The sequence below is a fragment of the Nomascus leucogenys genome, chromosome 6, assembly GCF_006542625.1.
Source record: "Nomascus leucogenys isolate Asia chromosome 6, Asia_NLE_v1, whole genome shotgun sequence".
Lineage (NCBI taxonomy): Eukaryota > Metazoa > Chordata > Mammalia > Primates > Hylobatidae > Nomascus > Nomascus leucogenys.
The window spans coordinates 35,289,767-35,303,852 of NC_044386.1; the positions used below are offsets into that span (position 1 = coordinate 35,289,767).

Consider the following 14,086-nt stretch of genomic DNA (forward strand, 5'->3'; position numbering starts at 1 on the left):
GCCACTGCACCCGGCCCCCAAGGTCCTTTGATAGATCAGCTTCCCTCCTTCAGAAATGTGGACCTACTGCTTCCATTTAGCAGCCAAGTCACTGTCCCCATCTCTGTAGGCAGGGAAAGTAAGTGGTTGGACAAGAATCCAGCAGTACTTAGGGAGACTCTATTATCATGATTGGAACTTCAAGAACAGGGAATATGTGTTCCTCCCTTGTTGCTAAAAGACATTAAGAGAAGGGACTCAAAATACAACCTGGTCCTTTTGAGTGAAGATGGATTCCTATAAATGACAATGGATCACCTCCTACAGGAGAACACAGTGCTACAATCCCCAAAGCATGTGACTTCCATGCTGAACTAACTTCTGTTTGCTTTTTCATCCACATAAGTAAAATTCTCCAGTTGTTTCTTTTTCAAACCTTGCTTGATGTGACAGATGCCTGCAATATGTCTACATTAAAAGGGTGGCTTTTAGGATCACAGAATGTTAGTGCTGGAAAGGATTTCAAGGTCATCAAGTCTAATCCCACTCCTCATTTTACTGGAAAACACAAGACCCAGAGAGATGAAGTGGCCTCCTCAAGGTCACCCAAGCCATTTATGTCCTTCTCCCAATTATTTGGATTCTATGACTAGCGATATTTCCAACTACATCATGTTGATATAGCTGAGAAACTCATTATTTATAGAAAACCTATGATGCCTTTATTAAAACAAAGCACAGGTTTTTTTTATAAAATAAAAGTCACCCTTTTATCTATTAACAAAAATTTGTGTTTTGTTAACTTTTTTTTACAATGGAATAACCCCTGAACTAGTGGTTTGATTATTCTGGTTCTAATAAATGTCTCCTTTTTAATGTTCTCTTTTCCTAATTAACAAAGTGCCAAGTAGAAAGAGATAAGTTATGCACTTTAATTACAATAACCCCAGGCTACAGGGAGAATTCTTATCACTGGCTTGGACCGTACATTCTGTGCTCACTTAGAAATAACATTGGTAAAAACTTCCTGTAAGCTCTGGATTGGGGATCTGAGGTGGCGGGGCAGTCAGGAAACAGAAGTAGTGAGGCTTTAGTTCCAGGTTTCTTCCATCATGCTGTGCCTGGTTCTCTCTGTGCTCATTTCCTTCTTATTAAAAATGGGAAATGACTATTATCCTGGATTATTATGAGAGAGGGAGTTTGGGATGCTGCAAAGAGGACTGGGTTGCAGCAGCAGGAGCCCCGAATTCTAGATCAGCTCTGCCACTAATGAGCTGCTTCTCTGGGTGAGTCTCATGGATTCTTTGAGCCTTAGTTGACTCCTCTGTAAAATGGGCTTGTTGTGTTGGCTGATCCCTGTGGTCTTTCTACGAAAGTTAAAATTACTTTGACTCTAAATCCTTGTGATTCCATATTCTTTTTCCCTTTCTTCTTCCATACCCTATGTTTCCCCAAACTGAGTGAACTCAGGTTTCAAAGAAATAGGTTACAAAAAGTGTCAAAACGGAAACAATTTTTACAAAGACCAAAGAACATTATCCATTGAAAAATATGCGCCTTATTTTACTTGTCGAAATGAGCAGAGAGTCCAGGATTATTTCCATTCTCATTATGGTATCATTTCGTAGTAGCAGCAATTTGCTTGTGGTCCTTTTCTCTGAGGAGTCCCCTTCGAGAAACAGAATTTCCTAGAGCAGATGGAGGGGCAGTAAGAGATCTCAGCCACCTACACTCTAACCCTTGGCTTCTCTAGGTTCCAGGTTCTTCTGACTGAACTGTCTTTAGATACTTGATGCCAAAAAAAATTGTGCAATAGAATCTTATGGACATTGAACTAGAGTCATATTATCTGCTTCTAGAGTTAGAGCTTCCTCTAATGAGATGCATGATCTTGATTTTAAGTCAACTCTCTTCTGTGGCCTTGGTTTCCATGCTTGTGAAATGAGAAGATTGGGCTGGATGGTGGCTAAGATCTCTTTCCATTCTTGCTTCTAGCTTCATTTGGGGAAAAGGACAGGATTGGTGGCAGTTTTGGGGGTCTTTGGATTGGGAGGCAGAGTCCCACCATGTTGAGCAAGGGCAGGACAGAGTTCAGCACTAGGGGAGTGTCTCCTCTCACTCCTCTCAAGGGTGTTGACCTTTGTTGAGTACATGAAGTGTTAGTGACATGGAGGAAGGAAAAATATATCAAGAAATCTAAAATATGGTTTCTGCTCTCAAAGGATTTACAGTCGACTTGGTAAACACAAGGGCAAGAGTCTAAGGCCAGGAGCCCAGAAGATGTACACACCATCTTACACATGTGTTGACTTGATCAAGCATTGGGCATTTATGCTGATCGGAGGCATATATCCATGGCTGGGTAGCCCCACCCAGGAGAAGATGAAGGAATGTCCTACAGGTCTTGGTGGCTTCTTACTTTGTGGAGTCACCATTTTCCCTAGAAGAGTCTGTTTTCTTTTTAAAATGTCTCTTGATTTTGGTCTTTTGATGGCACACATTCAGCTTTGTCTCCATAGAATGCATGCCCCCTGGGAGAATAGGTAGACTGTGTGTAAGGAGATAGGAGTGGGAAAAAGATGACAATGGGAAAAAGCATTAACCAAAATCCTAGGGTAAGAAAATACAAGATGCATTCAGGAGACAACTGGCAGACCAGTTTGGCTATTATATAGCTTTTAAAGAGTATTTTTTAAAAAACAGCAAAAACCTGAAAACGTAATTAGGATTCAGATTAAGTAGCATGATGTAGTCAAAAGAGAGACCAAGGATAAAACCTAGCCCTGCCATTTCCCATCTGCCTGCCTTTGAGCAAGTTATTTAATCTCTCTGTGTCTATATCTCCACTTGGTAAAATGGAAGTAATAACACCAATTTTATAGTATTTTGTGAGGATTAACTTAAGCAATGTATGAAAAGCTCCTGGCACACTAAGAATGATCAACATATGGTAATTTTCTCAAATTCTAGGATCTTTCTACCTCCACAGTGGCTTCTTCTGCAATAGGCAATTAGGAGAGCAGTCACCGGACAGACCTTGGATTTGAGTTCAGCTCAGCCAGTTATAAAGTCTTTGATTTTAGGCAAATTACTTAACTACTCTTAACTTCAGTTTTCTTATGTACAAAATGGGATTAGTCATACTTACCTTGCAGGATTATTGAAAAGTTTAATGTACCTGATAAGAAGAGGAGAGGGAGTAGAATTCAATAAATCATGGTGATGGGGGAAGAAGGAGGAAAAAAGGAGCTGTTTTAATTGAGAACCTTGAATTCTTGATGAAGAAGCTTAGAATTTATGTTGTAGGCAGTGGAGATCACTGAAGGTGATTTTTCAGATAGGAAACCATAGGATAAAGATGAAGAGAATCTTAACCTTGTTAAGAATGTGTCAATAAGGTGGACAGGGCAAGGAAGAACAGCCTGGAGGGAGAGAAACCAACCTACTGAAGACAAAAGCCAGCTTGCTTTGTATGTGCTGTATAATTCTTTTACTCCCAAATGGATTTCTTCTTCTGGAATCTAACAATTCTGAATATACGCGAGAGGCAGAGCTAGAAATGGAGAGCGAGGGAAAGGACAGAGGGGAGAAAAAGAAAGAGAGAGAGGGGCCGAGAGAGAGAGATACAGTAGTTCCCTCTCCGTGGGGGATGTGTTCCAAGATCCCCAGGGGATACCTGAAACTGCAGATAATACTGAACCCTATATATGCAGCAGAACTAGCATAAATTTCATTTTCCTTCTTCACAGTTTCACAAATAGAAGATCCATTCTTGCCATAGATCTTAGCAATCTCAGCATATGATTTTTTTTTCTTTCCTTAATTCAGTTGAGAACTTTCACCTTTTAATTTAAAAGATGCACTTCATGGCTTCTCTTTGGCATATCTGAATCCCAGAATCACTGCTCTTGCACTGTGGGGCCATTATGAAGTCAGATAATGGTTACTGGAACATAAGCACTTCGATACCATGACAGTGAATCTGACAACTGAGACGGCTGCTGACCATGGGGCAGGGAGCATATGGAGCATGGATAAGCCAGACAGAGGGATAATTCATATCCCAGGCAGGACGGAGCAGGGCAGCGTGCTATTTCATCATGCTACTCGGAACTTATGAGTTGTTTATTTCTGGAATTTCCCATTTAATATTTTTGGACTGCAGTTGATCGAGGGTAAATGAAATTGCAGAAAGCAAAAATACAGGGGGACTGCTTGCTGTACAAAGATAGAGACAAGAGGAGGGAGCTGTCCTCAAGGGCTTTTTGTGTGAAGACATCTGGCACACAGATACGCCGCATGCAGGTGGCTTGAGAGAACATGCATCCAGGTATAAATCTGGCATCGACAGGTTGAATTTTCAGTTGACAGGTGGACTACTTTAAATAAAACTGGGGAATTGTGTGGTTTGTTATTCCACCTCCACCAAGATGTGCCCGAACCCCTGAGAACAGCTCACTCCATCCTGTCTCTGGGTCATCTGCGTCATCTGCTGACCACACTTCTCTCTTCTGGTCTGGGAGGAGATTGATTTCTGATCAACAGCACGCCCCCTGACAAAAATGACTTTCTGCCATTTCCTTCCACTCCATTTTCAATCTGATTGCTATTTTGTTTGGAGGAGTGCTATGGTCAGAATGTTTATGTCTCCCTCAAATTCATATGTTGAAATCCTAACCCCCAAGGTGGGGCCTTTGGGAGGTGCTTAGATCATAAGGGTGGAGTCCTTGTGAATGGGATCAGTGCCCTTGTTAAAGAGGCCCAAAGGGGCTCGTTTGCCCTTTCCACCATGTGAAGATGCAGTGAGAAGGCACCATCTGTGCCCTCATCAGATACTGCCAGCCCTTTGATCTGGGACTTCACAGCCTGCAGAACTGTGAAAAATAAATGTTTGTGGTTTACAAGCCATCAGTTTATGGTACTTTTGTTATAGCAGCCCGGACAGACAAGGTAGGAGGGTGACATTGTCTTTGTGAGAATGGTGCGTGACTTAGTTTATTCTGAAAGCAAAATGTCTTTAAGTTTAGTTTGTTTTTTATGCTTTTTATGTTATTTTTCCTTTTTTTTTTTTCACTAGGCATCCAAACACTGGATGTCTAATAACTAATGAGCATCAGCATCCTCCCAAAGTCAGTTTCTGTTGCCAAAGTTGTTACTGCCCTAAAGGCTGGTGCCTGGCTTGTTCAGTTGGGAGAGGGCAGCAAGTTAGTACCTGTGCGGGCCAAAATCCACTGTGAGGACATGCAGGTGCCCTGGAGCCGCTCTTTAAAAGGCTGCCACCTCCTGGTGGAGTGTTTCCTGTGTGCAGCCTAAATCAGAGTGCTGTGGATCAGTGGATTCTGTGGATGACAGTTGAATAAAAATGCCAACTGAATGTCTCCCAAAAGACAAAGCTGTGTATTGACATCTGAGAGCTTTTCTCACCCACCTTTCAGTTCTGAAAGATTTCGTTGTCTTGCTAAGATGAATGAAATGGTTGACCCTCAAGATACATTATAGGTCCCCCTTTTTTTTAGTTGTGGGAGTGTTTACTATAATCTCCCTTTCTTGTCTTAAAGACTTTTAGTGAAATACTTTGTACATCAAAAGTATATATATATATATATATATTTCTATATATAACATATAAAAAATATGAATATTTACAGGTACCCAGCACTTACTTTAAGAAATAGAATATGATGGAATACTCTCAAAGGCCCCTGTGAATCACACCTCATTCACATCCCTTTTCTATCTTCCCTTGGGTATTTATGTGATTGTCCTGCCTTTTTAAAGAGTTTAAATTACATATATGTGTATCCCTAAGTAATATATTGTTTTGTTTGCTGTTGTCTTTTATATTAATGTCATCAAAGTAGATGCGTTCTTTTGCAACTTGCATTTTTTTATATGAAATCATGTGAGATTAAGCCATGTTGATATATTAAATGATGATTCATTCCTTTCCCCTACTATATGGTACTCCATTCTATAGATATACTATAAATAATTTAGTCATTCTTCGTTGATGGACATTTGGGTTGTTGTTTGTTCTTATAAATAGCATATTTGGAGTATTTTTTACTATTACAAATTCTGATGCTATGAACCTGTTTTGAACATGCCTTTTGGTACACATGTACAGGAGTTTCTCTAGCTTTTGTAAATTGGGGTGGGATTGCTAGGTATGAACAAACATCTACTTTATGAAATATTTCCAAGTATTTCACAAAGTGACTGGACCAGTTTACACAAGTACCGTGTGAGTCCTCATTGATCTCATCCTTAGTAATATTTTTATTACCTGATTGACATTTTTGCCAGTCTTGTCAGTATAAAATGGAAGCTCTTTCTGGTTTCAGTTGGCAATTCCTTAGTAACTTACGAGAGGAAACTTTTTTTATATCTTTTGGTCATTGACACTTCCTTTTCTGTGTTGAATTCGTTGTTATATTTCCAATACACTGCGTTCCATTTGGTACAGCTCTGCCTGCGGCTGAGTTAGGCTAGACAATAGTACAAAGGCCTGTGCTGATGAAAGATATGCTGCTTTTCATTGTGAAGGCCCTGAGGAAGCGGGAAGTGGCCGCTATGGACCCCATTATATCACCGACATGGGAGCCGGTGAGGATGATGAAGGATTTGAAGATGACTTAGATTTGGATATTTCCTTTGAGGAGGTAACAATAATCTCTGCTCTTAAAACCCAGGGTGTTTGTGTTTCCTTGCCGAACAAGGCAATGTAGCCAATGGACCATAAATATTTTACTTAAAACTTAAATGGGCCCATTTGCTTTCAACACTGATTTGTTTCCTCTGATGATCAGTCTCCAGGTGCTGATAAGTCAGTAGTAGGGAAGTACTAGCCATGCTGATGTTCCGTAGGCAGACTTCACAATCTGGCAAAAACATATTTCGATTTCCCACCAAGGGAAATTTCAGAAAATCAGGTATTATAAGGAAATGAACAATTCCTTGACAAAGTCATGCATCTTGATCATATTATAATAAGAATAAATCATGTAATATCAGTTTTACTGCTGATTTTCTGAGTAATACAGGGAAAAGCACCGAAAGTCCCTGAGCATCAAGCTCTTTGTCCATAAATTAGAGTCAGTGCTGTCTTCCCCATCTCCATCCTAGGGTTTTTGGAAGTGACCATGCTTTCAAGTACTAGGCAACAACTATAAATAAAACAGTCCAATTGCCATGCTCTGTGTTCATCCTGAACCCCTTTCCTTCTCTGGCTTTAGGTTAAACCACTTCCCGCTACCAAAGGAGGGAATAAGAAATTTTTGGTGGAAAGCAAGAAGATGTCCATATCTAACCCAAAGACCATTTCCAGGCTCATCCTCCCTACCTCAGCATCTCTCCCTGTGACCACAGTGGCTCCGCAGCCCATTCCCGTAGAGAGGAAGGGGAAGAACGGTGTGGCCATAATGTCAAGGCTCTTTGACATGCCTTGTGATGAAATTCTCTGCTCTGCTGACAGCTTCTGTGTCAATGACTACACCTGGGGGGGCTCGCGATGCCAGTGCACCCTGGGCAAAGGTGGTGAGAGCTGCTCAGAAGGTAGGCCCTTGGGGAAGAGGAAGAATGTGGTGATGAATTGGCACCATTGAGAGCCAGAGGGCAGTTTTGTGGTCCAAACATAGTTCCTTCTAGTCCCTTCTCCAAGATAAGTTTCTTCTTTCACATATTGGTCATTAAATTAACTATACAAGGCAAATTGTGAGGCAACTTTCATTGCTTCTAAGTAGACAGCAGCCCTATTTCTATGTGTGCCAAATGTGTAGTCCCTTTGAAGCAATCAATAAATCATCTTGATACTATCTTAGAGAGTTAGGTTTTACTATAATCACATCTCTACCAAAATGTGCAGTTAAAACTTATGCATGAGGGTTAAGAAGGATAACAACTGGGCCAACTTATATTGCATAAAGGCCTGTTGAGCTGAGGGCAAGTGACAGTGGCCCTAAAGCCATTGGTTTCTTCTTAGGAAAGCCAGTGCCAGTCTCCAAAAATGCAGCTTCTTCCTAAGAATTTCAGAAGCTCAAAGTCTCCAAGAATGAGAGTTGTAGGTATAAAAAGTATATAAAAGAAGACAGTGAAGTTGAACAGATTAGTGAGGGTTCTCACTTAATGATATTCAGGCAATGTTGTATATTGATTTTTGCTTTTGAAGAAGTGAGGAAATAGCATTCTTTTGTGTTGTCTTTTTTCTTCTTCAGATATTGTTATCCAGTATCCTCAGTTCTTTGGCCACTCCTATGTAACATTTGAACCTCTGAAGAATTCCTATCAGGCATTCCAAATTACTCTTGAATTTAGGGTAAGAGGGATGTGTTGTTTGATGAGTACTTCTTGGACACTTTAACACAGCAATGTGCTACATTCAAAGGCTGGGGGAGAGGAAGGGAGGCAGCAGGGAGAGCGATCAAAGGTAAATATGACACAGAGCCTGTCTCTAAACCAGCTCATGGGACAATAGGAATGAGGAGGACATTCACAACATTCAAGTGTGACAGTGAGGAGATGGTGGGTTTGTATGTCACAGAACTATAGAGTGGCTGGCATGAAGGTTCCAAGTGAGAATGTTGGGGTCCGAGCAATGTTGTTCATAATAGTGATTTCTCCCAGGCCAGGATTGAGAAGAAACAATGCATTCCCCATTCCAAAATTGTTTAAAAAGAGAGCCCAGTTCTCTGTCTTCATTGTGATAGCTGTCGCTGAACAAATAGAAAACTGTTCTCTATGCAACCCTTGCATCGTGAGGGCCCAGTGAAGATTCTCTGATTTGAATCAACTGCAGATAAGAATTCAATCAGTGACCTCAGCTTAAACTGATTCTTTTGGGTATCTCCAATGAAACAAAAAGGTCTGGAGGTCTGGAAAGAAGTCTCATTTGAAGTCATGGCCACAGCGTTGAGTCTTCAAGAAATGACCTGTCTTAGTCTAAGACCACCAGCACAGCTTTTGGCTGAGCTATTCTTACCATCCTGTTCTCCTGATAGAAGGAAAGGAGCAAATGTCCATGCCTCCCCAGAGGGAGGGAAATAGAAAGAATAAAGTGAAAATAGAATTGGATGTACACCAGCAACGTCCTCACTGTGACCGTGGTCTTTGTACATTTGGTTTTCCGAGGCTCTGCAGGTGCGTCCACGAAGGACAAGTAAAGAGCAGGTCAAAGATGGGGTCACCTTGCTCTTGCCTCACTGCTACCCCTCAGTTTATATCACTGCCATTACTTTATTGAAAATGAACTGGGACCAGGTATCTGGGAGTGAATTGGAGCCCACATGCTTGACCCTTTGTAGATAGGATCCTGGAGGAGAAAATGCTCAAGTTTCACGTTTGTGAGTCTTTCCAGATGGCGCTTTAAGGAAGGGGAGGTGCTTACTGTTCATGTGGCTTTTGTTTGTATAATCACAGGCGGAGGCAGAGGATGGCTTACTGCTCTACTGTGGGGAGAACGAACACGGGAGGGGGGATTTCATGTCCCTGGCTATCATCCGACGCTCCCTGCAGTTCAGGTAATTCCTGCCAAAAGCCTCACACTCTCTTTTTGTTAAATTATCCTACATGATATTTGCATTTTTATAGTATGAAAAAATATATACAGGATTGGTTCTAGTAGATGAAGGAATGGTTTGTATAAAATGAGTATGAACCAGTTTACCAAATACTGGGGTACTGGGGTACTGGGATTGCAGGATAACCTATAAAACTTGCATTTTGGAAATCACTCATTCATTCAGCAGCACCTACAGTGTACCTGGCTCTGGAGGTGTTGTTGAGTGTACCTGGTCCTGGGGATGCTGTTGAACATACCTGACACTGCAGGTGCTATTGAATATACCTGGTGCTGAAGGTGCTGTTGAATGTACCCAGCGCTGCAGGTGCTGTTGAATGTACCTAGCTGTGGAGGTGCTGTTGAATGTACCCAGCACTGCAGGTGCTGTTGAATGTACCTGGCTCTGGAGGTGCTGTTGAATGTACCTGGTGCTGGAGGTGCTGTTGAATGTACCCAGCGCTGCAGGTGCTGTTGAATGTACCTAGCTGTGGAGGTGCTGTTGAATGTACCCAGCACTGCAGGTGCTGTTGAATGTACCTGGCTCTGGAGGTGCTGTTGAATGTACCTGGTGCTGGAGGTGCTGTTGAATGTACCTGGTGCTGAAGGTGCTGTTGAATGTACCCGGCGCTGAAGGTGCTGTTGAATGTACCCGGCGCTGCAGGTGCTGTTGAGTGTACCTGGTGCTTGAGGTACTTTTGGATGTAACTGGTGCTGTAGGTGCTGCTGAATGTTTCTTGAGGAGGGTACCTGGCACTCCTATCGATCCTGAGGATGCAGAGTGAGCCAAAGGAATACAGTTTCTTTTCTCTGGAGCTCTAGTGGATGTGATGGGAAGAAGGCTGGGGTCTTCTCCTCTCCTTTTGGCAAATGTGGCTGACAGGTGTGGACTGAGAGGAGTCTCCAACCTCCTATGGGCTCCCCATCCTCATCTTCCTCTGGGCTGTGCTGGGCACTCTTTGGCTTGCCTCCACTGCCCTCATCGTTTCTCCCCCAACACACTTTGGAAGCTACCTTTAGCTTATGTGTGGTCTTCTGGGGGGCAGAGTTTTGTGGAGGGGTGAAGATTTTAATGAGTCTCGTGGAGGTGTGCACTGCACCTCTTTGTGAACAACCAATGGGCACCAGCCTTGTCCTTCTCCGTGGTGCACTGGCTGACATCCTAATGGCACCACCCCCTGCTGCCTGACCTTCAGCATGTGACGCAACCTCTCCAAGCCTGCCTTTCCTCATGGGGCTGTTGTGAGGGTTAAATGAGTTAATTCGTAAAAGCGCTTAGAGCAGCATCTGACCCACAGCAAGTACTCAATAAGCATCAGCCATTATTGTCTTCTTAAATTACTTTCAGCATAAAAGTGTTTTTGGTTAAGTTGAAGAAGGCTTCTGAGCATCCCACTTGGGCTAGAAAATGGGCCCCCATGCTTTGCTAAATGATTTGATTCAGGGAAGTTTGGTGTTAGCCACCAGGATCTTGGGCGGTGGTTTTCACCTTGTAGGGTTCTAGCACTTGGAGGATTGGCTAGACTCTCCATAGCACTGGCAGTTGTTAGCTGGTAGCAGCTCTCCAACTGTGTAACTCCTGCTGAATGAATCTGCTATCCTCCTTGGGGTAAGCCTGTTCCGCAATGCCTCTTGACTGCATCTCACTTCACTGAGGATCTTGAGACAAAGGGAGGGCCTGAGAAGTGGCTGCAGTTAATGCAAATCCTAGTAAGGAAAATACCGGCCATGACTCCTTCCCCACGGGCAGTCTCAGGATCCATGTGGAAGAGGCCTGGTGGCTATTTGGAAGTTGACCAGAAAGGCCCAAGATTCCACCTGTTAGGCATAGTGACCGTGGGCACTCCTGGGCCATAGGGAGGTTGGGATAAAAACAAGAATAATGCAGCCATCTGAGGATGCCCCTCCTCTGTCTCACCTCACTGCTGAGCCTCCTATGGACCTCGCCTGTATTGAGGTACACCTAAGCACAGATGGCAGGGCTGGCCAGCTTGCCAAAATGAGCCTGAAGACCTGGATTTTTATATTTTATGAATATCACTGAGCTTTGTTATTTGAGAGTAGGGAAAGTCCCCAGAGAAATCCCTGGAAACAGAATGACTTGCCTTCTATTCACCGTACCTTGAATTCACTGTAAGCATTTGGCAATTGCTGAAAACGAGAAGGAGGTCCTTAGTTGCCCATCATTTTCTTTCTTTTTCTCTTTCTTATGATTTTTCCTTTACTTTTCTTATGGGTCCTGTCCTTTTCAGAAACAGAGAAGGCTAAATTCCTTCCGAGCAGAAGTGATCATCTACTTCCAGTCAAAAGAAAATGGGAGCCGGGTGCGGTGGCTCACACCTGTAATCCCAGGACTTTGGGAGGCCAAGGTGGGCGGATCACGAGGTCAGGAGATCAAGACCATCCTGGCCAACATGGTGAAACCACATCTCTACTAAAAATACAGAAATTAGCCGGGCGTGGTGGCATGAGCCTGTAGTCCCAGCTATTCAGGAGGCTGAGGCGGGAGAATCGCTTGAACCCGGGAGGCAGAGGTTGCAGTGAGCAGAGATCACACCACTGCACTCCAGCCTGGGCGACAGAGCGAGACTCTGTCTCAAAAGAAAAGAAAAGAAAATGGGATGCGGATTAGCTACTACCTTTCATTAATTTCTTTCTTTTTTTTTTTTTTTTTGAGACGGAGTCTCTGTTGCCAAGGCTGGAGTGCAGTGGTGCAATCTGGACTCACTTCGACCTCCACCTCTCGGGTTCAAGCGATTCTCCTGCCTCATCCTCCTGAGTAGCTGGGATTACAAGCATCTGCCACCATGCTCAGTTAACTTTTGTATTTTTAGTAGAGACAGGGTTTCACCATGTTGGCCAGGCTGGTATCGAACTCCTGACCTCAAGTGATCCACCTGCCTCAGCCTCCCAAAGTGCTGGGATTACAGATGTGAGCCACTGTGCCCAGCTTTTTAAAATTTAAACTTTCATTTTTTATTTTTATTTTTATTTATTTTTGAGACAGAGTTTCACTCTGTTGCCCAGGCAGTGTCGTGATCTTGGCTCACTGTAACCTCCACCTCCTGGGTTCAAACAATTCTGCTGCCTCAGCCTCTGGAGTAGCTGCGACTACAGGCACCTGCCACCATGTCCAGCTAATCTTTGTATTTTTAGTAGAAACAGGGTTTCACCATGTTGGTCAGGCTGGTCTCGAACTCCTAACCTCAGGTGATCCTCCCGCCTTGGCCTCCCAAAGTGCTGGGATTACAGACATAAATCACCATGCCTGGCCTAATGTCAACTTTTATTTTAAATACAGGGGGTACATGTGCAGATTTGCTACATGAGAATAGTGCATGACGCTGAGGCTTGGGGTACAGATCCCTTCACGCAGGTAGCGAGCACGGTACCAAAATGCCCATGATTTTCTAAGTGGCAGAAAAAATCAGGTTAACAAAGGTCCTATGGACAGATGAAAGATAACTAGACGGAGATCTTCCCCAGGAAGAGGTGCTTTGTTCTTCCCTGTATTGATTTCAACAGCACTTGATATTCATAAACATAACTCTGAACAGACTGACTCTGAAAGGAGCTGTTGACCTGGAAGTGACGTCCATGGAATCTGAAAACATAATGAGCTGGTTCGTCAAAGAATCTTCTTTTCCTTTTCCTCCCCGACAGGTTTAATTGTGGAACTGGGGTTGCCATCATCGTAAGTGAGACCAAAATCAAACTAGGGGGCTGGCACATGGTTATGCTCTACAGAGATGGGCAGAGCGGGCTGCTGCAGCTGAACAACGGCACCCCAGTGACAGGCCAGTCTCAGGTAAGCATGAGCCCCACACCCTGCCCACCCCACATGCCACCCACCATAAGCCTCCTGAGAAGGGCTTACTGCAGAGAGCCGTGGCAGAGTCTGCAGGATTCAAGTTCTGGATGGGCTTGGTGAGGCCTATTTCTCACGGCGAACCCATGCAACAGACCTTTGATGTGCTCCTGAGGGGTCTTGCACGCCAGGTAGCTTTCAGGGCACACATTCGCCGCACATCTATCAAAGAGAAGAATTAAACTTGCAAGCATCATTGCTGTTGGTGCACAGGTCCATGCTGCAGGACTGTGCCCAAGGACGTGTTCTCTTTCCCTAAGTACTTCAAAGCCAGCGGTAGAAGAAGGCCCATATTGGAAGAATAGAACCCATTATTACTATTATTACTTGGAGGCAGGGTCTCACTCTGTCCCCCAGGCTGGAGCGCAGTGGCATAATCATGGCTCACTGCAGCCTCTACCTCCCTGGTTCAAACCATCCCACCTCAGCCTCCCAAGTAGCTGGAACTACAGGCATGTGCCACCATGCCTGGCTAATTTCTTTTTTTGTTTGTTTTTTTTTTTTTTAGAGATAGAGTTTCACTGTGTTGCCCAGGCTGGTCGTGAACTCCTGGATGCAAGCAATTCTCCCACCTAGGCCTCCCAAAGTGCTGGGGTTACAGGGATGAGCCACCACACCCAGCCTAGAAGCCATTATTAGTGTCAAACACAAAGCTTGCTTTTAGGGCAGGAGTGTTGCAATCCTGT

At 43.7% G+C, this 14,086-nt stretch overlaps 1 protein-coding gene and 1 long non-coding RNA gene across 6 annotated transcripts in view; one reads left to right on the plus strand and one right to left on the minus strand.

Moving 5' to 3' along the window:
* EGFLAM (EGF like, fibronectin type III and laminin G domains) overlaps nucleotides 1–14,086 on the plus strand; it is a 199,900-nt gene that overhangs the window by 133,869 nt on the left and 51,945 nt on the right. For 3 of the 5 annotated variants that reach the window (XM_030813998.1, XM_030813999.1, XM_030814000.1), the window contains 5 exons: nucleotides 6,526–6,641; nucleotides 7,215–7,533; nucleotides 8,193–8,293; nucleotides 9,394–9,494; nucleotides 13,196–13,340. In XM_030813998.1, the coding sequence (XP_030669858.1) occupies nucleotides 6,526–6,641; nucleotides 7,215–7,533; nucleotides 8,193–8,293; nucleotides 9,394–9,494; nucleotides 13,196–13,340 (782 nt within the window). Of the gene's footprint in view, nucleotides 1–3,963; nucleotides 4,310–6,525; nucleotides 6,642–7,214; nucleotides 7,534–8,192; nucleotides 8,294–9,393; nucleotides 9,495–13,195; nucleotides 13,341–14,086 lie in introns of those variants that run through there. The other 2 variants (XM_003274359.3, XM_003274361.4) reach the window with 2 other exon arrangements.
* Nucleotides 897–3,894, minus strand: LOC100591474. The gene is made up of 2 exons (XR_122531.2): nucleotides 3,822–3,894; nucleotides 897–2,527 (listed from the first exon to the last, which is right to left on the minus strand). It is a non-coding gene; the product is annotated as an uncharacterized LOC100591474 (long non-coding RNA).